Source organism: Glycine max, chromosome 10, assembly GCF_000004515.6.
Source record: "Glycine max cultivar Williams 82 chromosome 10, Glycine_max_v4.0, whole genome shotgun sequence".
Lineage (NCBI taxonomy): Eukaryota > Viridiplantae > Streptophyta > Magnoliopsida > Fabales > Fabaceae > Glycine > Glycine max.
Window position 1 is genome coordinate 42,054,035 of NC_038246.2, and position 26,619 is coordinate 42,080,653.

Here is a 26,619-nt window from a genome sequence, read left to right on the forward strand (position 1 = left end):
GATCGCATTTATTTAATTTTAAAATTAAAAACCCTATTTTGTTAAAAATAAATAAAGTCAAAATCGTACATAATTTTAAAAATAAAATAAAATTACAACCAAATTCTACGACCTTACTTTTTTTTTTTTTTATAATCCATCTTCATCGTTGAAACGTATTATTGTAGACTGACTCATAATAATTTATCAATCTGACGTAAACATGTCCTTCATTTATATGTTAGTAGGTCATTCTATCCAAATTCCTTCCGATCTCAGTCGCATTTCCTAAACCTTAGTTGACATGTGATGTTGTATAAATTACAATTACAACAATAAAAGTCATGCCTATATGCATTATTGAAAAAAGAAATTATAAGGTTATATAAAATAAAAACTAGTACTAGTTATTATGTTTTCATACAGATTATTTAAATTAAATATCTATATTTGGATACAGAAAAAATGTCCTTGGTCAAGTCCCATCCTCGTCCAAGTAATGATCGTCCTTAATAATTAGTGTCATGATGCATATGTACAAAAGCATGAATGATCGATGCTCTAGAAATGTCATGCACTTCTTGATAGACTGAACATACTTGAAGATAAGTTGCCTCAGCTGTCACAACCCTCTCCTCAGCTTTAACATCTTGCCATATAGCTTTGTTAACCCATCGACCTTTAGCACCCACTTGTGCAAGTCTAACCGATTTGTGTTTGTTATCTGGATAAGACGTTGCTAAAAAGTCCTATTGTTCAATCTAAAAACAAAAACATAAAATAAGATGCTTATTTTGTTTAATTAACAACCAAAACATATATGATTTATTGGCAAATTACATATGTATTCTCTAAGAGCGATGATCAACTTAATCATTATATTTTTTTTTATGGGTGGCTAAAAAGAGCTTATAAGGATATTCACAGATTATCCAAGTTTCTCGACTTAATTAAGGCAACAAATGTATTTAGAAGACTTGGTACTAGGGTTTTGTAAACTTGCAATTATTGAGCAATTGTTCATTGTGGAATCTAGTTACAATTAATAGTAATATATTCTGAAGGATGCATATTCATGATTGTGTGGGCAAAACAGACGTAACGGCGCTGCGAGCGAATATCAAAGATCATTGGTTTGGCCACTTGGCATTCTTACACCAAGTCAACTCCTCCGTTCCATCTTATCCCTTCTTCGTTCCCATTCACACTATTGATCATTCCATCTATCATTCATCCCTTTGTAACATCAATGGCCAGCTTCCACAATTTCACTTTCACTATCATAAATTTTAATTTTAAATTAAAGAGCTACTATGTTTACAATAATCAGTTTGATCATAATATGAGAATTATGATCAAGTGTCTTAAAAATACTAGTTAAGATTTTTTTTTTTTAAATATCACCAATTTAATTATTTTTTTAATCACTTTGATTCAGACTTTTGGCTATTTAATAAAAAACCTTTATATATCACCTTAAACTTTGAGGCGGGGTAGGTTTTTTTTTTCATAATTCTTTTTGAGGCTGTTTTTCCGGCCGTTTTAGGTTAAGAGTGTTAAATTTTTTTTGTTCTGAGTTACCTTTTGTTCACAGTAGTATATTCTAGTTTTTTTTCAGTAGTTTTTTCTAGTTTAAATTAGAAGTATTTAAAATTGAATCAAATCGAACATAAAATAAAATAAAAAAATGATCCAGCAAACTGCAAACCGTATAAAAATTGATGTTCATTGATTTGGTTTTTGTATTTTAAAAATTGTGCGGTTTGGTTCAATTCAGTGACACTTGAAAATAAAACCAAATCACAAGCATCACTAGAAATTATTGTTGTAATTAGTATTTTGTTATTAGATATTTATTTTTTAAGTTTTCATGGTTGAAAGATAAGTATTATGAATGTTGTTATATTATTTATTTTTTTAGTTCACCTGTTGTAACTTGAAAGTAAGTATTATGTTTTATTTTTTATTTTTAAGTTTAATGGTTACTTTTTAGTTAAATGATTTTTATTCAAGTATTATTTAACTCAAAAATAATTATTATTTTATTTTAAGTTTAATTGTTGTCCTTTCTTAATGTTGATTGTTAAACTAGTTATTATTTAAGTTTTATTTAATTAATAACAAATTTTTTAAAAGCAGAATCTTTAAATCGGAAAAATCCAGTAGAACCAAATCCTAAAAGATTGATTTGATTTTTGTAAATAATTTAAATTGAATCAAACCTCACCACACTTGCTTTTTTTGTTTGGTTTGAATTAATTTTAAATTAAAATCGTACCGCAAATATTCCTACTTTAAATAATCTTTTATATTTTTAGATTTATTTTAATAAAAAAATTAAATAAAGTTCTGTATATAATTATTATTAAAATATAAAAAATTTAAATACCATGTATATAAAGAATTGGTAATGCATTTTATCGAAGATTATTTAATGTTAGAAAATATCATATTTCATTGTTTGACTTTAGAATTTGATAATAAAAATATACGAAAATTGATGTAGGCTTGACGAATTATTTTATAACTTAACATTTTTTCTATAATAAAGATAATAAGAAAATTGATCATAAAACAACAGTGTCTAATTTAAAATAATTCATAACTTGTAACAAGAAAAAAAAAGTATCTTTACCATGTCTGATACGTGTATAAGCCTTCCCTTTCAAAGCTTTATTGTTTATTTTTTTAATTTTGAACATAGATAATCCGAAAGAGGAGATATTTTTGGTATAAAAATATGGAATTAGAAATGTCCAATGCCTCAAACGATGTGTCATTAGTCACATCAATAGGAAGTTGCTATGCAACCGAAATAGGTCGTATAATTCAACCCGTCGCTGTAAGTGAAGCCTGAAAACAAAATAAATAAAAGGAAGCCCCAAAGGCGAAGGGATCGAAGAGATTACGGGACAAGGGTGGAATGGCAATTGTCAAAGTCAACTGACCAAATTAACCAAAATCCAAACATATCGATACCAACCAATTCATGTAATTTGGATTTGGCCAATGTCCTCACTCTTACGTGCGAGTCTTATTAATATTGTCATGTTGTTAAGGACCAGATTTCCTTCCCAATTGGCCTTCAATTAGCATCGTTCCACGCTGTTTCCCTTTGGGTAATGTGTATACCCATCATGTTAGGCCCACCTTATACAATGAAGTGCAACTACATAACATTGTCATTTGTCAAGGTTAGGAGGATGCTTTTCTGTTTGTCGTCACCCTTATGTTGGATAGGAATATGACTCCATGAGTATTATTTTGTCTCCTATTAGGGTTGTTAACGCGTTATTGCTTATAATTATTTTATTATGATGTATATTCATTTAAGAATTATGCTTGCTTAATCCTTTCAATTGCCTCTTGGGATATTTACATTTTTTATTATGTTATTGATGTAAACCGGTAAATATTTACTAGTTTTGTTAATGAATAATTTTTATATTGATTAATTTTAATAGAATTTTACTTCTTACTTGTATTTTTTTATATAAAACTTGAACTTAAAATTTTATTTAAGATATTTAATCTTTTAAATCTTAAAATAAATGTCAAGATTAAACATATAAGTTAGGTTTGTTTTTTAAAAACTTATGTAATTTTTTTAATTGATCACATGATTTTTTTTTAAAAAAAAAGCTTTTAGTCTTGATCTCTTATGTGTGATTGTAAAAAAAGTAAAATTTATTTGTTTTAGTCTTTTATAAAAATGTCTTTTTCACGATATATCTCCTCATGTATACGGATAGGTTGGATCTGATAAAAACAATATGGATAGGTTGGATATTTGTTATTGAGTTGCTTATGAAATATAGAATGTTCAAAAAGAATCTCGGTGAAAAATTGAATGAGCTGCAGACACTATGAGTTTGTGACTTGCTAGGACTAACACCTCACCGATTAAATGTCCTAAAATGTTCAGACTAGTCCTTCTTTGACAAAACTTATAAAAAGGTGCATTGGTGCATGAAGCTCCCACCATTGTGGGGTTCTAGGGAGGGTTCGATGGAGAAAACCTAATCCAAGCAAGCAGGAAGGCTGTTCACTATGATTACACGCTAAAACTCACAAGAAAACTTTATTGTTATGCCACCCCTTTAAGAATCTCGTTCTATACTCGCACTTGATATTACTTAGAGTCCTGTTTTAAGTCTTTGATTTTCAGCATGTATCAATAGTTTAAGTCCCAACATTAGGATTTTCTTTTTGATAATTTTATCATTTTTTGCTACATTAATGTTAGCATTTGGGTTTAATAGTTGCAAGCTCTGGGAATGGATTCAAGGAATCAAAATATCTTGCCTTTTGTTGGAGTGCTATATGCTAGACTGTAGTTGTGCACCCAAAGTCAAACTTATGAGGCATTTTATCTAGAGGCTTTAATATTTGAAAATAGCACACAAGGGTATCAATCATCATAGAAGCAGCATTGTCAAACTCTCGTTTGTAATTGTTAGAAGCCATAAAGATAGTTATAAGTTGTCTCTTATCAAAGAATTCATATCCGTCTTCCACAACTTGTAACATGGAGTATAATAAACAAATTGTAAATTTTAATTCCTAGCTATTACAATCGCATATTTAAAAGGAATTTGAAACAATTTGGCTATATTTTGAAACAACTTACTGATCGATAGAAGGTTGTTTTGATAGTTGACTCTGAGTCAACTAGCTAGTCTGACAAGCAGGATCACCTTCATACAAGTATTTTATTTTTAATTTTTTGTTAAACAACGGATTACAAGTTCATGTGATGTAGACTCATTGATCATAGCACAACTATACCAGCTAGTCTAATTAATGGGTCCAACGTAACGTAGCACACCACGTGAACTCGCCATTCAATTAAAGCACCATACGGATTGTTTATCATGGATAATGTATCTCTCTTACAAAACTGTATTTTTTATTATTAAGTTACAATAGATAAATTTTATTTATTTATTTTAACACAAGGCTTGCTCTAAGAGTAATTAAAACTCAAATTTTAGACCTATCAACAAAAAAATGTTATTAGTTTATATAAAGCAAAATATTCTCACATATTGACAAAAAAAAAAATATGCCAGTAAAAATGGCCTAACATATAGTTTTTTTTTATTTAAAATATATTTATCTTATATCTCACTTATTGTTAAATTGATTTTCTCTTAATATATTTATCTTTTGTCATAACCAAAGTTATGTTACCTTCACTGTATAAGTATAACATTTGTTTTTTAATTTGACTATGACAATAAATAATAACTATTTTTTTCATGGAAACGATAACTATTTTGATAGACAAGCATACCTTCTTGGGCATCCTCTTCCTCAAATATATGAACCACATAAACCAACGACACTTTCAGTTCTAGTTTAGTACTTTGGATTTCAAAATAATTTCTCAGTCCTGGCCAACCATCAAATGGGATCATTCTCATCATAATTAGGCAGTTTCAGAATCTTAAACATTTCTGAAGATTCATCTTCATAATTGATTGAGTGAACATCCACGAGATGTGGATCACGAGATAAACAATTCTAATCTTTGGACCTTCAATAAAGACTGCATTTGAGGTTAGAATTGGATTTGCTTGTCTCATCATTAATCTTGCAAACATGCTGCCCTTGTTTCTTCAATCCCCCAACTCTTGAGTCCATCCTCGTTGATAATGATAAATGATAACTGGAAAAATTGAATTTAATTGATAGTCAATTTTAACTAAGAATAATTAAAATTTTTTTATTTTATTGTTGTTTTTAATAAAATAATGAGAATTTTAATATATTTTAATTTTTGACTAGTAGGATTTAAAAGAAGAAAATTATTTTGAGGAAAAAAAGTTTAAGATTGGGTCAAGCACAAACTTAGCGCGAAGAAGACTCACTAAGAAACCCAAAGGCGCTTTGCGCGAATCTCATGCGTTAAGCGCATGCTCAGTGCCATACTCATTAAGCCAAGAAGGCCAGCTTAGCACAAGGTTGTATGAATTTTAAGTTATCTTATGTTATAGAAGGAGTAGAGCAAAGGAGGGAGGCACACGAAACTGAGAGCTCTTTATAATGAATACATCTTGCTTGAGTATCTCAAATAGCAGAAACCCTCTTTATATATCATTATCCCCTACTCTTCCTTTATCCATCTTTTTTCTTCTTTCATCCACGTCAACCCCTAAAGTGTAAAGGATCTGGCAATGCGAGGTTAAACCCCCTTGTTGGGAGCCTAATAGCCAATACTCTTGTAATGTAATCTTTCTCCTTATCATCTATTTAATGCAATTCCAATTTTTTTTTTTTTCTGTGCTTCTATTGTTGCTGATTATGGTCTGATCATCCATACTCATGCATTGTTTAATAAGTAATGCATTAAAAAATAGTTATGTTCTAAGGAAATAGGAAAATGACATCTAAATGAAATCATTGCTAGGAATAGAGTGATGCTTGTTTAGCCTATTTCATGCATCTTTAATCTTAATGCGATTTATTATTTTATTTTTGCAAAGGAATAATTTGGGAGAGGAAATAGATAAATTAAGCTCTGCGGGAACCAAAGATAGGGTATCATAGTAGATGCGGATGCAAACTGACATGCTAGGTCCCAACACATTTGCATTCTGGATTCATCCTTCACTTTCAAGTTATTGTTTATTTTTCTTGTTTTCTTATCTTTTAGTTTTGTCCTCTAATTTCCCACTTACAACTTTTTATCTCTTTTACCCCTTCTAATGGTTTAAAAATTGGGTTTGCAACAAATCCAAGTAGTCTATGTGGACTCATACTCGGACTTCCGTTTTACTTTACTACTTGTGATAAATTGATATACTTGCTAACGAGTTAACAATAGACTCGAGTTTGAACACACAAACTAAAAGATTTAATTGAAAGAATTTCGGACTTAATACATATAGTAAAAGACACTATCAAGACTACTCTCCTTCAAAGTTCAAACAAACTTCAACAATTTAACACAACAAATCAGAAATCTGTCACGCATACTATATATAGAAATACACACATCTGTTATATATAGAACACATCATATAATTGTCCCAGGATTACTAAACACTCATAACTATGCTATCAGTGTCTCTATGTGTATTATGCGACCTACAAGAAGCCTCTAATATGATGGTTTTGCATCAGTTTACAACAAACTGAGAAAACAACTTATCACAAGTATAACCTAATGTTATCTACAAATTCATCATCTAGCTGATCCACATATATAGCTAAATAAGAATAGAATGATTTATGCTGCTATAATACTTGGAAAATATCATTTCCTAATTTTTAGCATGTCATTTAGCCAATCTTATCACGTCATCTCATTATTTTCATCGGATATATAGTACTTCAGGTCACCAAAGGAAAAAATCCAAGATAAAAAATTGGCCTATATATGTAAGGTATGTAGAACATATATATTCTAACCAACCAAGTGACAACATTCACAATAGTGAAATAACTTCCAAATGACATTCAAAGGTGTGATGCGTTAATTCACTATAATACAAAGGAAGATCGACAAAGAGAATATAGGAGGACTGAAGGAGAAGAAAACTAACCCCTCAGTCCTCCATTTGTATTTGGCAATATTGTATAAGGGACAACTATGCCAGCAGAAGACAGAAGCATTCAGCTATCCCTAAAAGGTAAAGCGGAGATAATATCCAGTATTCCTCATAGCTCTTGGGTTGTATCGATAATTGTATTGTTCCTTCACATTGAAGCGAACACTGATAACACTTCTTCCAAGTCAACTTTGGCTATGCACCAAACATTTACTAATTGTACTCGCGCTCATCAGGTCATGCTTTAGCACCAAAAAATGATTGCTGGAACTGGTGGGGAACAAAAGAAAGATTTTAAACATTTCAGAACATATAGTGCAATGTTAATGGAGAAGGACATGTTCTTGGATTCAGCTAGACAAAGAATAAAATAGAAAAATCTTGATAAGTTTCAAATAAGTTTAGCAGTTAATAGATTCTAGAATAGCATACTATATAATCTGAGTGCAACACACAATGAGCTACAGAAACTGAGTCTGTGACCAACACTAACACCTCATCAACTATTGACTTAAAATATTCAAACTAGTCCTTTGAAAAAACTTATAAAAAGGTGCATTGGTGCATGAAGCTCCCACCATAACCTTAAAGGTATATAACTGCTGGAACTTATGATTACCCGCTACAACTCACAAGAAAACTTCATTGTTATGCCACCCTCTTAAGAATCTTGTTTTATACCTGTACTTGATATACTCAAGTTCATGTTTTAACTATTTCCTTAAGGTTTTCAACATGTATCAATAGTTCAAGCTCAAATCAACTTATGTTACATTATTAATTTTAGCATTTTTGTTGAATAGTTGCAAGCTCTGGAATGGATTCAAGGAATCAAAATACCTTGGCTTTTGTTGTACTCTGCTTAACTGTAGTTGTGCTCCCAAAGCCAAACTTACTAGGCTTTTTATTTTCTACTGGCTTCAATATTTGAAAAGAGCACACAAGTGTCTCATCAACAGTCATCATAGCACCAGCATTGTCAAACTCTCCACAGTAATTAGGTGCCGAGAAGATAGTTACAAGTTGTCTGTTAGCAAAGAATTCATATCCGTCTTCTACAACCTGTAACACCCAATATAATCAGAACATTGTACATTTTGATTCCTAGCCATTACAATCACATATTTAAAAGGACTATGAAACCTGATGCGCCCTGCAAATCAAATCAAGATCATGCTTCTGAAGGAATTCTGTCACCCTGTCAGCACCAAAAGTATAGGAAACTCCGCGTTCATTTTCTCCCCAACCCCGAATGTCACTACTAGGATCAGACCAAAGGAGATCACATAGTAGACCAGTTTCAGGTACTTCAATAGGACGTGGCAAACCCTTTATCTGATTTAAATTGTGTAACTCAGGAGAGAGTCCACCATGCATACAAAGTATCTTTTCATCAATTAGAGCTGCCACTGGCAAGCAGTTGAAACACTCTGTGAACACTTTCCAAAGCCTCACATTGTACCTTCGTTTACACTCATCATAAAATCCGTAAATGCGGTTTATAGAAGCACATTCATGGTTTCCCCTCAGAAGGAAAAAGTTGTTGGGATATTTTATTTTATAAGACAGAAGGAGACATATTGTCTCCAAACTTTGCTTCCCACGATCAACATAGTCCCCTAAAAATAAGTAGTTATAACGAGGAGGCAATCCACCATACTCAAAAAGTCGCAGAAGGTCGGAATATTGACCGTGGATATCTCCTGGTAACATAGAAAAATGAAACAAAATGTTAATTCCAACTTCCAATCTTAAATAACATAATATAAATTTCAGTCTGGACAAGAAAATAGTTGCCTAGAAGTTTAGACCAAACTCCAAATTTAGATATTCAGTTATATAATTCTGCAAAACAGATAGAATTGTCTTTGGAGTAACTTTCACTCACTTGACAGTGTCAACTGGTTCTAAAATTTAAGTTGGTTAGGGAGTGGATATAAGGTGGAATTGAGAGGAAAGAGGTAGGAGGCAGAGGAGTGTTTTCAGTTAGTCGATTCAATAAAACAGTGTTTTAGTTTCAATTTCTTAGCAGAAATACAGTTTATTTATAATGCAAATCCTGTCACTATCTGTTTTAACAGTTTGATGAAGACATCAGGAGGCCATAAACTGGGAAAAGCTTCTGCCATTAAGCTTAATACTTGAGAATTTGGAAAGCATAAAACTTAAGCTTATGCACACGGGGCTGTGAAGTTATTGGCACATGAGATAGACAATTTGTTGTTACATATAATGCACCTCAAGAGATTTAAACTTAAGACACTGTTGAAAATCAATAATCGATTGGAATGAATTGGAATAAAATCATTAATTGAGACCCCATCAACAAAATTTTTATGAAACCAGAAATATATTACTGGAAACTAGAAAGTTGAAACGAGAAGCTGAGAATGAAGAATGAAATATGGAGAAAATCATGCAAACAATGTCCAAAAAAATGATAATAGTAATTTCACTCAAACTGACAAAACTTATTAGTGCTTAAAAGCAAATTTAAAGGTCCTATCTGCGTTTAACAATTTAGACTACTTCTGGAACTTGTTTCAGTAATTTAACTACTGGGTAGACTACTTAAATTTTTCTTCATAAAGAAACAATAACCCTTGGCAAAAGAAAATTCATGTTTTTATTTTTCTTAGGCATCAAACCTCGAGAGAAAGCAATAACTATTTCAAGGGACCAGGTGCAATTAGACTTCTAAGTCATTCAAAATTTTCAAGGTTACTAAGATAATGAGAAAGAAAAGGGAAATTTACTAAGATAAAGCTGAATTGAGCGTACTTCTATGAAACAATCATGAGAACAGAATAAGAAGAGAAACTTTAACATTCCAAAAAACAGAATTTAACATGAGCTCTTCTCTTTCAAAGAGGAATGACCTCTTTTACTTCAATATGATAATATAAAATGCAATTTATTGAATCTAATAAAAAAAACTCGTAATTCTAGAGCTCATAGCAAGTTATAAATATTCTAATTCAAATAAACACAAATTTTGGGTTCTAGGAAGGGCAAGACATATGCAACACAAAACTATATCCTACTAAGTGAGGAAGGCTATGGAACAACAAAGCTTTATCCTTCCAAGTGAGGTAAGCTATGGATCACACTTTGCGCAACCTTACCAACATAAGAAAAGAAAAAGACAGCTTCCCAAGTTGTTGCAAATTTGATCTCCAATTCAATTATAATAACTTCCCCTTATCCTATAATCTAAAACAACTTTAGACCATAACGTTTTGTACAAAAAGAATTATCCTATAGCCTTAACTTGTGTTTTAGTCAGACACACAATAATTCACACATGCAAAAAGCCACTCGGTAAAAGTCATCACAAAACTCACATGATTATGCAATAATTAAATTGACTAAGAAATAGAAACACGTGATTGATTGAGGGAGGGCAAAAACAATACCACATATCTTAATTGGTGCCTCGAGTTCCAAGAGGTTGGGCTGCCTCATAAATATATCCCTGGAGACAAGACAAAGCTGCTTGATCTCAGCCTCAGAAAGTTGCACCTGCTTCCCTGGTCTGCCTCTCACTTGGAGAAGCCTATTGATGATATTATCAATAACCCCACGTTCCATTCTCAGTCTGAGGTTTCAAAAGTCAAGATAACAAACAAACAACAAAGTGAAAGGAAAAGAGGCAGTAGTAGTAGGTAGCCAAGATAATAACAGCAGTCTGATGTTGTCTATATATCGGCAATGATCATGTTGAAAACAAAAATAGAGAATAAAGAAGACAAGTAAGTGGCTTTAAGTCAAATTCAAACAAGAAGAGAAGACCCTTTTGTTTATTTGTTTTGAGTTTTGTGTCTAGGAAGGAAAGGAGTGGAGGGAGTTGAAAAGTGGAAAGTGAAGAAGAACATATTCGAACGCGTAGAGAGAAGAATAAAGTGGGGGTGTGGTGAGTGAGTGCGTTGAGGTCCCAGCAGGAACTATGAAATTAAACTTAGAGACATAGTAATAAATATATACATGGGAAGATGACGCGGTTTGAATCTGCATACATAGATTTGCCAATAGGTTGTTCCTCCTCACTAAACTAAACAAGCCAATTGCTTAATCATCACAGTGTGATGGAAACACTACCCGCCACTAGTCTGCAAGCACCAATCTATTGGCCGTATTTGTCAACAAGTTAAATAAGTAACAAGCCACCGCGCATCATTGATGGTGTCATAATCAATTTAATAAGGTATATTATATGAGACTGGAAGTTACTTATAATCAGCCACTAGGGTCAGGTAGTGAGGAATTTAGGTCCAAATAATATCATTACATAATTGATAATAATTTGTATTTTTTATTTAAGTGGTTTAAGTTTAAATTTTTTCTTTAGATATAAACTAAATTATGTCAAAATACTTATTTGGTATGTACTCTCGATCCCCCTGATGTTAATTAGTCACATATGATATGACCTAAAGGTAATAGATTCAATTTTGTTTACCGTCTTTATATACTAAAATAATGTTATTTTTAATCAACTGATAAAATTAAGTAATTACAAAATCAAGTACGTATATACATAATTTTTGTTCTTTTACCGAGATTCCTCTGTAAATGGATTATATTTATACTGACATTGAGGATAGAGACAGCAATAGATATTGACTAATTTATATATACTAATACTAATATAAATAATTTTTGTTTGGCGTATGTAAGTTTTGTAAACTAGGTGTTTATTTACATATTTTTTTTATATTTGATTTAGCTATTCTCAAATTTTGCAATCAAATTGAAAGATTACTTTATCAAAAGAAGAACATCTTGGTTGCCAGGAATCGTGGGCTGGGCTGTGGGCATCGTTTTTGGAATATTGAACCAAGTTTGGAGTTTGTATTGTGATTGTCATTTGAAACGAACTTTTTAGTAGGGTTAAATTAGGTTAAACGAACCTAAAGAATAATGACATAAAGTAAACTTGAAGGAATATTTGATAAAGTGGTAAACATGATAACGAGTATTTTTTTTAGGCTATTTGTTTAGTAACTTTGGTAAAAAAAAAAAAAAAAAAAAAAGTATTTTCTATCGTACTATGAGATTTTTAGTAAGGGTGAAAAAATAGATCAACTCGATTTACTCCGCTGTTGACCTGCCATATACTAGACGAGAGGGGGTTGATATGCTTATTTTTGCTTACGCAAATAATGTGTAAAGACTAAACTTACTTTTTCTATCTTTTTACCTCTTGTCATCTATTCTTATATCTCTTTTCTCTTCCTTCCTTTCTCTTGGTCATATAAAAAAAATTATACGATACTAATATACATTTTCTCTTCTGAATGACCGTTTTTCCGTGGCTGAATGCCACACTTGTTTTAATGACTTTCAAAATGAATATTCCTAAAAAAAATTCAAAATTTTGATGCATTACTCTTAATAATGTGATTATCCACTTAATTACAAATATGTTGCCTAAAACTAAAAGGTTAAAACTTGCTAGAATTCATTCTCTGCGTCTCAATATGTGCATAATGCATGTGTTACTTCATCCCATATAATTAATACTTCTGCACAATTTCGTAAGTTTTAGATCAATTTACTGCTTTGATAACTCATGCTTTTGCTATGAAAGAATAAGATCGAGGCATATCATCAGTTAACCGGAATGCACCTTGCACCTATTAATTAATTTTTGCTGATGTCTATATTCTATTCTTCTGAATTGGAATAACGAATGCAACATCAAATGGGTTTTGGATATATAAGGTCAAGCTCGGGACATTAGGTAAACTAGACATATACCTGCGCAATGCACGCGTTTATAAATATTTTAAAAATATTTAAATAAATAATTTGATTGATAAATAAAAATTAAAAATATAATTATTAATGATATTTTATATCATTGACGGTTAAATAAGTTTAAAAAATTATGTATAAATCAAGATAATTTATATTTATCTATATATTTATAAGAAAATATTTTAAAATTGGAGTATGATTGCTCAACTAAAGAGGTGATCTGGGAGAAGTTTTTGGTGTATTTATTCTTTACTTATGTGATGCTAGTGGGATTGACAGATTGCATTGATCATTTGGCTCACAAGTCAACTTGCCATGATAAGTTGTGGCATTATGGTAGTTCCTTCGAAATGAAAGAAACTCAGTTTGTGAATATACTAACCAAAACTCTTCTGATGAATTATTTTGTAGAGCAGTATATTGATACAATCTGTATTTTTCTTTTAAAATTATCATTGGGTTAATGACTAATCTTTGTTGGAAAATCTAGTTGTCACTTTTAGTAAGATTATTTCTTTTAATCATATTTTTATGTTGCTTAACAAGATCAAATTCAGTTTTACTGGCACCACTGACTTATTTGTATCCATACTATATGTATTTTGTCCACCCTAATATCACTGATATTTGAATTACTACATTAGATGCTTGACTAATTTGAGATGAGTCCAATATTATCATTATGGATGACAAACTTCAAAATTTTTAAAGCAACAACATTCTTAGACACTCAGATTCGAAATCCTGATTTTGAATAGGCTATGTTTCAGTTCACTGATAGCATTGATTCTTAAACAAATATAATATTTTAGAAACAAATTTTATATTTAGTTCTATAAACCATTATTTTTTTTATCAAAGATGATATTTTTACCAAGGTAATATAACGGTAACAGCGGAACAAAATGTGTAAGTTATAATTTTTTGGTATATGTTTTCGATTATTACAAATAAAATAAAAATACTATTTCAATATATTTTAGTTTCATGGAAAAGTTTCCTGGGGCCATTGTGGATATAGCACTTGTTGGACCAAGAATTATTTGTTGGGCATTGCCACGTAGCAGCAATTTCACGATCTTCTCATTTTGTCCTTTCATAAAAGGGTTGTGGATCGATTCATATGAGCTCAATCCGTAAGTCTTACGGATCAACAAAGCTAATCCGTAAATGTTTTTTTTAAAAAAAGTAAATTCAAAAATATGTTTTATGAATTAATTTAAAATTAATGGCCTAAGCAGAGTCAAACCTATGACTTTTAGGTTATTAGCATGATACTCTAACCAACTAAGCTAATAGACCAATTATATTATAAAATAAATAATGTTGCTATATATAACTAAAATTTTTAATGTATATTTAATGCACATGTAAATTTAAATAATAAATTTTATGACAATTAATTTTGATATAACTCATACGAATTATTTAATTCATATACTTTTTATAAATAAAAAAAATATTTACTATTAAAAAATAATTTATTAATAAATTAAAAAACATTTTTTAATTTTATTTTTTAAAAAAAAACACTTACAGATCATGTAATCCGTAAAAACAAAAAACCTTTAAGAGCATTTTTGGAATTTTGTTTTAATGCTGGGTGCACAAACAATATGTCTGGTGCACCTAGAAAAGCCCTTATTTGTTTGGTTGGTTTGGTTTAAGTGGTTTCTTCGTTTAAGTGGATTAGAATTGGCCCAATAGGAGTTGACTGACAGGCTTCCCCGCTAAACAACTTGGTTAGAACTTAGAACTACTTTGCTAATGGGAATTGTTATTCTCACCTCCTTATTTCTATTGTCACCCTATGTTTTTAAAAACTCTATGAAAGAACCTATCTTTCTGTTGCCTTCTCTTTCTCTCTCTCCTCCACTTTTCTTCACACCCCCACATAAGAAGTAAAAACAAATGCAACGAAAGTATTATTCTATTATACATGTGTGCATCAAATCACACTTTTGTTGCATATATTTGTTTCTCATTCTATACATTACAACGAAAATATGTTTCTATTATATAATATTTTCATGGGAAGTATATTTTTTGAAATTTGGCAAAAAGCCACCCTCGTGGGTGGTGAGAATAGTAACTCCCTTTGCTAATATGTTTATTGGTGGCAGTGCAACTAGGTTTATGATTGAAATTATTAAGGGATTTGATTTTGATCTATAATTAGTAGTAAAATTGTATATCATAAATAATTAAGTAGCTAGACTTTTGCAATTCTTATTTAAAAAGTAGTTTTTATCATGTTTTAATACATTATTGGATACTTTTAAACAAAATACATTATTGGATGTAAAATAAATTTTTTGCACTTAAAAAAAACTAATGCTAGAAGGGACAAACTTTTATATTATTTTACAGTGCCGACTCGCCTACTTCAATTCACTATCTTTGGTTGAAGACAATCACATGATAAGAACTATAATTATCTCTACGGGTCTAAATCATATTCACCAAATCTATACACAAAATCAACAAAGGATACAGCTGTTTCTCTCTAATTATTTTTATATAAACAAGTAAGCGAAAAAGACAGATGAAATAAACCCTTTTAGGTTTTGCAGATGGAAACACATTAAAACATCAAATTGTGCTTCTTTATTTAAGTCGCAAAACGCCTAACATCACGCAAGTTGGAAAGTAAGGTGGCGTATAGTAACTAAACTTTGATTAAGCAAACTTGAAAAATAGTATACTTAATGTTAAAATACATTTTTAAATTTTCTGTTTTGATCATATTTAGTTTGGTCTATTTTAAAAAAAAATTAATTTAATTATTTATATTTTTTAAGTGAGTCAAAAGAATGATTTCAAAATAATAACAATTTTTAATTTTAAGATATAATTTTAAATTATTTTTTATTAATTTAATATGTAAAATTTTTCTATTAAATTTAATTATATGAAAATTGTGGAACATAATTAATAATTAATATTTGAACAAAAAGAACAATAAATATAATAAAATCACATGAAAATCAATCTCACGATCAATAAAAAAAAAGAATCTTATATTATTCTTTTTATTTTTTGATTGCTTGATAGACAAATATATCGTCACCAAATAATTTAATGTTATTTTAATCATTAAATTAACCATTTTTATTCCTGAAAATGAAGTTTTCCTATGGATGGAAACATCCCTAAAATCTTTATTTTGATCTCTGCTAATATATCTTTAACTCGGCAGCCATGTGTTGTGTAGTCCTATCTATGACTGCGTTCCACAATTTCAGAGACGAAATTGAGGGTTTATTTAATAATTATAACTTATTTCCCCTTTAAATCTATTTTTCATTTAAAAAAATCAAATTCAATCTGTATCACCAGCAAAAGAAAATTTCAATTTGTATCCAACTCTGTCTGCATGATTGCTATGAGAAGATTCACATAATAATATATGATTCATTGTTAAGCTGCGTTCTGTTAGATTCCAGTATGGCTAACAAGAAATTGAAAAAACTTAACAGTTTCTTGACCTTTCGCTAACAAGCAAGACCTGCCTATACATGCGTTCAATTATTTTCAAAGATTAGTTAACATATCACTTTCTCCGACAAAATTAATTACATAAATCCATCTAAATTAATATGGTTATAAGTTAAAGTTTTGATGAGGATATATGGAGTAAAGTATGAAGTAAAGAATACATCTAAATTTTGATGTATATTAAAATTTGCTACCAACCCGCAATAAAAAAAAACAACTAATTCCTTTGGAAATGAAATGATTATCAAAGAGGATATAATATAAAATCTTTTTTTCCTAAGAATTGATCTAGGTATGCATAAACTTTGATGTGTTGGAAATACTGTGCTCAAATTTGGCAGCAAATTGTGGACACTGAAACCTTGTCAAATCCTAATTAGGCCAACGCAGCAAGAGGTAGCTTGTGGATCGGAACATTAAATATAAATTTTCCATATTTTCTTGTGGAGATTTTTCAGCAAGGACAGAAGCTCCAGAAGAATATGATATATGAACTTATATACTTGTCAGTTACGTGCAAGTAAAGAAGCCTAATACCATAACTTTATAATATTATAAATTAAAAAACATAGTTATAGGTTCTTAAAAATTGAAGTATACAAAATTTCAAATGAAATATATCACAATAATTAAGTCGAAATTTCAACAAATAAATATCAACATCAACATTTTCTAATAAAAACAAGCTTACATTTAGAATAAAAATGACAAATACTTTAGCTTTTCATTTGTTTAAAAAAAAAGCATCAAAATTATGTTGTAGTAAGCATTTTTTATAGATCCACCGTAAATTGGCTTGTTACCAGTTTTTACCGGTTCTTTTGTTCTCTGACCGGTTTTCTTCCAAACTGATTCAGTAGTTTAATTATTTAAATTAGTCATATATAAATCGATTTTTTGGTTTGATCAATCAGTATAATGGTTATGTAATGTTAAATTAAAAAATAAATTACAATGTCAATCAATTAAAAATTACTATTGCATATTGATATAACTTTTATAGTATACTATAAAAGCGAACAAATTATTATACATGCTGATTAATTTACAATTGAACTATATATATGCTAAATTTATCATATTTTATACTAATTAATAAGATATTTTTAATATTAATCCTCAAATAAATTATTTGAGTTAAGCTTTTATCAGAATTGTTAAAACTTTTTGCATCGACTATTTACAGAAATCATTAACAAATTATTAACAGATTGATTTTATTTTTTCTACATTTTTTTAAAGTCAATAATTGTTACTATTTTTATGTAAATATTATATTATTATCTCGAATTAATCCTTTTGTCATTTACACTCCTATGTGATTAATTTTCATATAAAAAAATTAGTCTTATAACTTTGGGCTGAATTACATTGATTAAATATATATATATATATATATATATATATATATATATATATATATATATATATATATATAATTGATTCTCATTTTATTAAAGTAAAATTTAATTTTAAATATAAGAATAATAAAATAATATATTTTCTATTTCAAAAAAGGGAAAGATACTACAATGAAATTATATTTATTTAGTTTTATTATTAATAAATATTTATAAAAAATAATTATTTTATTTATTTGATTTTTAATGCCACAAATTTATTTTTTATTGATTTTTTTGTACATCTCACTTTTTTGGGTATAAATATTTTGGGTATTCTTCTTCTTATGGTAATACAAACATCTTGTCAAAAAAAAAATGAAGAAGCAGATCAAGAGGAAGAAAAAGAGTAATCCAAACACACCTTAAGATCACCTCTCTATTAAAAGAGGATCAACCGCTTATTGGACTGAATACAGCTGAGGAAGATCCAAGTTCTGCCCGATTTCATCAGCTTCTCGTGATAGCTTTTACTTTATATCCGTTGATGATATACGTGAGTGAAGCTCTGCATTCTTGAATTTAGCAGATGGAATAGGTTGAAACTTTAAACATAAAGTTGGCTAAAATTCTTGCATCCACACATGGTATTGAAAGAAATAAGCGGTTCAAATAAAGTACATGAATAAAGACAAAAAATAAAGAGTGGTATGAAATAAGTTAAGAAAAAAAGCTTTTTATGCTAAATGTTAAATCAAATTAAAATTAAGAAATATATTTAAATATTCAATGTATAGGATTGAAATAACTCATGTAATCTAATTATAACGAAAATATATATTTCATAAAAACACTTTTATTCAAAAATAATTCTTAAAAACGCTTTTGTTCAATGATGTTGATTAAATTTTATAATATAAGAATAAATTGCTAAAATAAGATTTGCATTAACAAAACTAAAAAGAGTTATGCTCAGTGTTAACAGAAGAATGCAGAAAGAAAAGAAAAAAAAAATAGAAAGAAGAACACATGCAAGAATTACAGTGGTTCGGAATTGAATCCTACATTCACTTTTCAAGATATTTCATGGACTTTTATTGGGAGATTACAAAAACTTTACAAGAGTTATTGACATACACTTTGATCTCTCACACTCGCAAAGGTATCCCACCAAATTGTTTGTGATTCACTCTCTCATGAACCACTTAGCTAAGATTTTATATAGAAGAAACATAAAAGTCTATAGTTAGTTATAACAGAAATAACAAACTTAACTGAACAAGGCTTTTCCAACTAACACTTAACGGTCAAAAGATATGACATCTTAATGATGATCAACTAATCCTCACATCTAAAATTTACACAATCTATATAAAGTCTCGGTAGAAAAGAATCCCACTTCAAAATCACTAATTAAACACTATCTCTTGGCTGTAGCATTAATTCTTTTCATGCATTTGAAACCAGAAACTTGTTCTCAGGTGCAAGTGCTCGATTTCTCCCGCATATCTCGATTGCTTTAATTTGATTCATGTCTAGTGGTTATATAGATACAAGGACAACTTGTGCAACCTATTTTACAAGATCCATTTATGTAAACGTTTCTGTTTAGCTACATTAATTCATCATCATCATCATCATTCTAGTTTTTACAATTCAATCTGTCACACACACACAAAAATGAGAATAAAAGGAAAGAAAGAAAACACTCACTTCATTAAAACAACTTCTTTAATTTGCTGTCAGTAATGAAGATATATAAACATTGGGCAGCATTCACCTTAATTTCCATTATCTATACGATGCATATAATTTTAGATAAGCTATTTATATTTACACAGTCATTGTTTGAATTTCTGCACAGAAAACTCAGAAGTGTGAGTTTTGCACAATAATTAATCCCATTACTGAACATAATTCCTACTAGCTAGCAGAGTCAATTGAACCTGAATAAGTGGGAAATCCATTCCCGGGGTACTTAATTAATCGGTATCGGAACACAAGTTATATATACCTGCCACACTTTGACTTGGGGATTTTAGTATTACGTATATAATAATAAAATAACAAACAGATTGATTATCTTAATAGAAAAATTTCACGTGTCTCTCCCTATAAATACTTTCCCGTTGTTACCAGTTTTCTTCACCTCAAACTGAGACATGACTTATGTACACTCACTCATGTTGCTCCTGCTTGGAGTAGTGGTTCTCACTACTACTCCAGTGTTAGCTAATTTCTTTCCACCCATTTATGAGCCTCCCCCAATTGAGAAACCACCCATATTTGAACCTCCACCCACCTATGAGCCTCCCCCAACTGAAAAGCCACCACCATTATATAAGCCTCCATTCTACCCTCCACCACTGTACCAGCCTCCATATGAGAAGCCACCACCAGAGTATCAACCTCCTCATGAAAAACCACCACCAGAGTATCAGCCACCTCATGAGAAGCCACCACCAGAATACCAACCACCTCATCAAAAACCGCCACATGAGAAGCCACCGCCAGAGTACAAACCGCCTCATGAGAAGCCTCCACCAGAGTACCAACCACCTCATGAAAAGCCACCAGTGTATGAACCTCCTCACGAGAAGCCACCACCAGTGTATGAACCTCCTCACGAGAAGCCACCACCAGTATATGAGCCACCTCATGAGAAGCCACCACCAGTGTACGAACCACCTCATGAGAAGCCACCACCAGTGTATGAACCACCTCATGAGAAGCCACCACCAGTGTATGAACCACCTCATGAGAAGCCACCACATGAGAAACCACCACCAGTGTATGAACCTCCACATGAGAAACCACCTCATGGAAAGCCACCACCAGTATATGAACCTCCACATGAGAAACCACCACATGGAAAGCCGCCACCAGTATATGAACCTCCACATGAGAAACCACCACCAGTGTATGAACCTCCACATGAGAAACCACCTCATGGAAAGCCACCACCAGTATATGAACCTCCACATGAGAAACCACCACATGGAAAGCCGCCACCAGTATATGAACCCCCTTATGAGAAGCCACCACCAGTGTACCAGCCTCCTCATGAGAAGCCACCCATCTACAAGCCTCCTTATGAAAAACCACCCATTCACAAACCCCCATTCGAGAAACCACCCATTTACAAACCTCCATTCGAGAAACCACCCATTTACAAACCTCCATTCGAGAAACCACCCATTTACAAACCTCCATTCGAGAAACCACCCATTTACAAACCTCCTTTCGAGAAACCACCAGTATACGAGCCACCTCCTTTGGTGAAGCCACCACCATTTGAAAAGCCACCCTTTTACAAACCTCCTTTCGAGAAACCACCGCTTTACGAGCCACCTCCTTTGGTGAAGCCACCGATCTACAATCCCCCACCTTATGGCCACTATCCACCATCCAAGAAAAACTAATAATAACCAGTGGCGAGTGTGACATGCATGTTTTCGTCTACTCAACGTTAGAGCAGTCGTTTGTCATATAAAGTTTTTTGTTTGCGTTTATTAGGAAGCACTTTTAAGATGCCAATTGAAGTACAATCCGCCACTTCTGCGTGTAGTAGTTCTTCAAAATAAAGGCTATATTCCTCTGTGTACTTAATAACTTCAATTTCCCTTTTCAGCAATGATATTGTAGTGTCAATTATTAGTGGCAAAATCTATGACTACAATCAGTTTAATTTTCTTTGTGCTTAAATCTCCAGTCTTTACTCGTTAAAAAAAATAGAAATTAAACATATAATCTGTTCGTGCTTGTTATTTCTATGTGAATTCTTAATCATTGCGGTCAATATAACAATGCAATGTGTAAAGTTCCCGGCCCTACGTCTTCAAGTATACATATATATCTCTATACTTGTTAATGAGAAATACTACTCTTGTGTAACTTTTTTTTTCTTCTTGTATTATTTGTATTAAGTATTACGGATAATTATTTTTTATTTGGAAATCTCACTTGTCACTTTTAATGAAATGCATGTCTCTTCTAAAATTATGTTTTTTTTTCATTTATAATTTACTCAAACCAACCACGATATAATGTTCTTTTGTGTATCTTGTTTACTCAAATTGGGCAACAGACAAACTATTTTTATATAATTATCTATATTTGACATCAGTGTAGGATACTAACATAGATATGTCTATTCTTGACCTGACACGTGCAACTTTACACAATGAAATCAAGATTGGTTTGCAAGCATAAAAGTTTTCATCCATGAATACCTTGTTTAATTATGATGAGAAACTGAATTTTCAAACGTGCATGGCCTTTGGAAGCATCTTGCTGTAATTAAGAGAATTCATGCAAATAAAAAAGTACCGTACTGTTAATGGTAGAAGCAGATCATGCTCAAGAATGTCATTAATTTGATCTAATTTAAGGGAGTTGTTTTGGTATCCATTACCTTGTGCATGCGAGAGTTACATTTTTTACGAGCATATCAAATCGTAATAAAAAAAATATTCAAATATCATTTTTTTTCAAAGAACTTGCACAATATTTGATAATTTGATCTAATTGTGGTATTTCCAACCCTGTTTCTTCTTTTCTTTGTTTTTTTTTTTTTACAGCTCCAACCCTGTTTCTTGACATTGAAAAAAAAGAGTATAAATATGATTGAGAAACAAAAGATAAAATACATATTAACTACGACCATGTTCATCTATTTTACAACTTGCATGTTCTTACCAAACCCTTTATTAAACACATATCAAGTACTATGTGCGTTACCAAAGTTAAAAAAAATAAAAAATAAAATAGCGACTCTTCAAGCTGTACGAAAACTATGTGCCTTCCTTCCTGTAGCCTGAAAAAACAAACTAGGCACCATTTTCGTTGGCCTTATTAACAGATTGGCCAAATCACACCTACTACCTGCTCTGCTCGGGCTTCTTCCAGATTTTTCTAGTATATTTATTTGTATTTGATATATGATATTAATTTGTCTAATAACTTTTCATGATTCCACCGACAAAGGTACTACTATAAATGCATGCCCAGTTTATGTGGTTTGAACCTTTAATTACAAGCCAAGTGGAAAGAGGTGTCTTCTTGTTGTTCCTGATATAATGACATTAATTTGTTGGTTTGTTATATATGTAGTACTGGATATTTATTTATATTTTAAATAATTATTATTCGATGGGTCCAAAATAAGGTATTACGATAAAAGCATTGATTAGTTTTTTACTTGTATCAAATTTCATAAGCTTCAATGGTTAGATTGTTTAATTTTTCGTCTACAAAAATTATTCATTGGTATAAGGATAAAAGATGTCAACATTAATTAACTATGTCCCATATATGGGTTAGGATCAATTGGTGTTTGGCGTCAAACTTTTATACTTACACTGAATAATAACTTTCAAACCTTCTTCATAAAAACTGTCCAAGAATTTGGGTACTTGTCACTATGTCAATTTTTTCATTTTGTATTTTCTTTCTCTTTGTATTTTGTAATTTTTTTTATTTTTCAATTACTGTGAGTGTTCAAGTTTTTTTTTTAATTATTTGTGTGTTTATCTTTATACGCATTGTAATTCCTTAATTTCTATAGCCCTCAAAATTTGATCTCCGATTTGCACGAAAATTATAAAATTAGATGTCGGTTAGAATTAGAGTAGTTTGCCATATATAATTTGGGAGTGCGTCTAGGGATAGAGCATCGGGTCTATGAATTTCTTGAAATCTTTTTTTTTTTCATTACTTAGTTAAGTTAAATGTTACTTAACGAATTTAGAATATCAATTTGAGTAAAGTAGTTTTAGCCTAAGGAATTAGGCTTCGTCTGATTTAGTAGATTCGAACTATAAGCACATGAATGGAAAAAAAAAAAAAGAGGTGTAGAATGCTTCAGTTGGGCCTAGATCCGTGAATGAAAACCATGGTTTCAGTTGGACCTCTCAGGAAGGAATAAGCCTTTGTATTTTGGATTGTTGCTTCATGTGTCTCTATATTTTGCTTCTTGCACTTCCTTGCATTATGAAAAGTCCAATCGTAATGTAAATTACCCATAGAGGCACAGGAAGCAAAATATAGATGTGCAAGAAGTTTCAGTACTATGTATTTTGATGAGTGATAACAAAGTTGAGATTAAAAAAATAAAGTAAACCTTGAGATTTTTCCTGGCAAACAAAGTTGAGGCACAACTAGAATTTTGTTGAAGATGATCATGAAGTTAGTTTGGTGGTTGCTTCGTTATTTTGGTTACATTGATGGAAAGTGCAAGAGTATTTTCTTATTATTATAGGTGTAATCCTGATTGTTGCAATCATAACCTTAATGACAGTGAAAAGCTTTGAAATTTTGTGGCTCAACAATTATCAATTAGGGTGCGAACGAAGGCCCATTTCAAATGCATGTAAAGTTAATTTGTCAAAAATAAATGAGAAAATGTGCTTCCTTTTTCTTTCTCTTTTTCTATTAACATTTTACTTTACATATTTTTTATGAAAATATTTAGTTTTGCCCAAGTGATGATGAGTAGGAATGAAACTAAGTGTTTTTTTTTTCCTTACATAATCATACAACTTTGATTGGTCCAGCCAACCTAATTAAAATAATTTAATTTTCTGTGTGCGGTTCCTGTGCAAAGCCTAGTCAATAGATATCATAAATCTGCCTAACCTCCAAATCAAAACTCTATGTGTTGTGTTCTGCATTCTCATTTTTTTTTCTTTTATTTGCATTGTAAAATATAATGTTGTGTTGCTTTTTTTGCCGAACAAAGTACGGGTCATTTGATATAATTTTTTGCTAAAATATAATTTGGTCTTTCGTCTTATTTTTTCTTCTTTTTAGTTTGATGTGAAGTTTAAAATATTTTATATTGATTCATTGAAGTGTCTTTGATCAAGTTGATCTTTATGTTAATTTATCACATAAACTTAATGAATTTAGTAACACATGGCAAATTGTGGTAGATGTCATGATAAATGGACATTTATTATGTCAAAAAAATTATAAAACGAGTAAGTTGGTTTAATGGAAGTACTTTAAGAGACTAAATTAAAATTTCTTAGATTTAAATAATCAAACTGAAATATAAAAAAATGAGATAAATGACACACAAAAATAAGTTTCAACCTTTTTATTCCAGTCCAGTGCGAAGTCGGGTTTTAACTTGGGTCCATGGTCAAGGGTCACGGCATGCAATGGTGGACAAGCTCAATCGTTATATATGTTGAGTGTTGACCAAGAACAGATAAATCTACATAAAGACAACGCTGTTAAATTTTTTCTTTGTACAACTTTTTGTAATTTGTACCTCAAAAAAGTTTGAAAATAATTTTCTATAAAAATGACAACAAAATGCGTGAGCCCATTTTGCTCAACTAATACGTGATATCATCGTGTTTTATTTTCTTGAAAATATTCTAATGACAAAATTCGTCGTTTGACGCAATTTAATTGGTCTTTAGATATCAACTCAAAAAGTTTGGTTGAGATTTAGGACTAAGTAGGCCATGCAATTATGATTTATGAAACAAGTCAAATGCGAATGGTATCTTACTTTTTAAACAATTAACATTTGATTATGAGTTTATCTATACACGGTTAATATAAAAAGTTAATTAAAAATTATATTAAACATAGTTTTTAAAATAGTTACCATAAATGTGAACAGAATTATTATTATTTTTTTAAAATCGTGGATTATTATAATTAGATGTTAGCGTAAAAAGTCTTTCCTTTTTTGGTGTATTTGAATTAATTATTTAATTATTGTCCAATAGATTCTAAAACTTCACCTAATGCCTGTTTCTCTCTTCTTAAAAAGTTTGATTAGTCGTTTAACACTTATTTTTTTAATGAGAATAATAAGTCTCTTTGCCTTTCTCCTTTAAATTGGTGGCCAAGTTCACTTAACCATATATACGAGTGGAACCCATATCAAAGTAAAATAATTGATTTTCCTCTAAATTATTACCAAAATTGCTTTCCTGAGCACATTCCGTTCTTATTTGGACTTATATATCTTTCTGGAACTTGACGTATAAGTCTTGACCTTGAAATTTATTGGGCTTTGTTATTCATCACGTGACAATTATATATCACTGATTGTTCTGTTAACGCAACTACTGTAACCTCAAGAATTATCCAAATGAAAAAGAAAAAAAAAATACAGCTATTACATATGAAAACTTTTGATAATTTCTTTCGACTTATTAGTATAATTTATTCCATATAAAGTTGTTTTTACTTACGTCTTGATAATAAAAAATATTAGTTTAATAATAAGAATTTCAAATTGAGTCAATAAACCGACCCGATTCAGTCCAAACACAAGATTGAATTTTGATGGTGTTCGGGTGATACAAGCCCCTTTCGTGTAAACGAGAACTACAGAAATTAGGAAGAGAGAAGGAAATATATAACATCGAGTTAAATCTGATTTGACCTATTATATATTTTTTATAATTTTAGATATATCTTGGTATACGTAAGTTTATGTGTTTTTTTTAATTTTGATTTCC

General features: G+C 30.6%; 2 protein-coding genes across 4 annotated transcripts; one reads left to right on the forward strand and one right to left on the reverse strand.

The window, feature by feature from the left end:
• Nucleotides 1–5,319: 5,319 nt before the first annotated feature.
• On the reverse strand, nt 5,320–11,650 carry LOC100803420 (serine/threonine-protein phosphatase PP1). 2 transcript variants are annotated; one of them, XM_014763268.3, is made up of 4 exons: nt 10,952–11,632; nt 8,679–9,238; nt 8,376–8,597; nt 5,320–5,650 (listed from the first exon to the last, which is right to left on the reverse strand). In XM_014763268.3, the coding sequence occupies exons 1-4, from the start codon at nt 11,124–11,126 to the stop codon at nt 5,570–5,572; spliced, it is 1,038 nt and encodes a 345-aa protein (XP_014618754.1). In that variant the 5' UTR covers nt 11,127–11,632; the 3' UTR covers nt 5,320–5,569. The 2 variants fall into 2 exon arrangements, with proteins under 2 accessions (XP_014618754.1, XP_003536242.1); XM_003536194.5 differs by lacking the exon at nt 5,320–5,650 and adding an exon at nt 7,365–7,805 and having other exon boundaries at nt 10,952–11,650.
• Nucleotides 11,651–20,269: 8,619 nt separating this feature from the next.
• LOC100803957 (early nodulin-75-like) lies at nt 20,270–21,799 on the forward strand. 2 transcript variants are annotated; one of them, XM_006589229.4, is made up of 2 exons: nt 20,285–20,905; nt 21,035–21,799. In XM_006589229.4, exons 1-2 carry the CDS (start codon nt 20,296–20,298, stop codon nt 21,553–21,555), a joined length of 1,131 nt encoding a protein of 376 aa, XP_006589292.1. In that variant the 5' UTR covers nt 20,285–20,295; the 3' UTR covers nt 21,556–21,799. The 2 variants fall into 2 exon arrangements, with proteins under 2 accessions (XP_003536243.2, XP_006589292.1); XM_003536195.5 differs by having other exon boundaries at nt 20,270–21,799.
• Nucleotides 21,800–26,619: the final 4,820 nt, after the last annotated feature.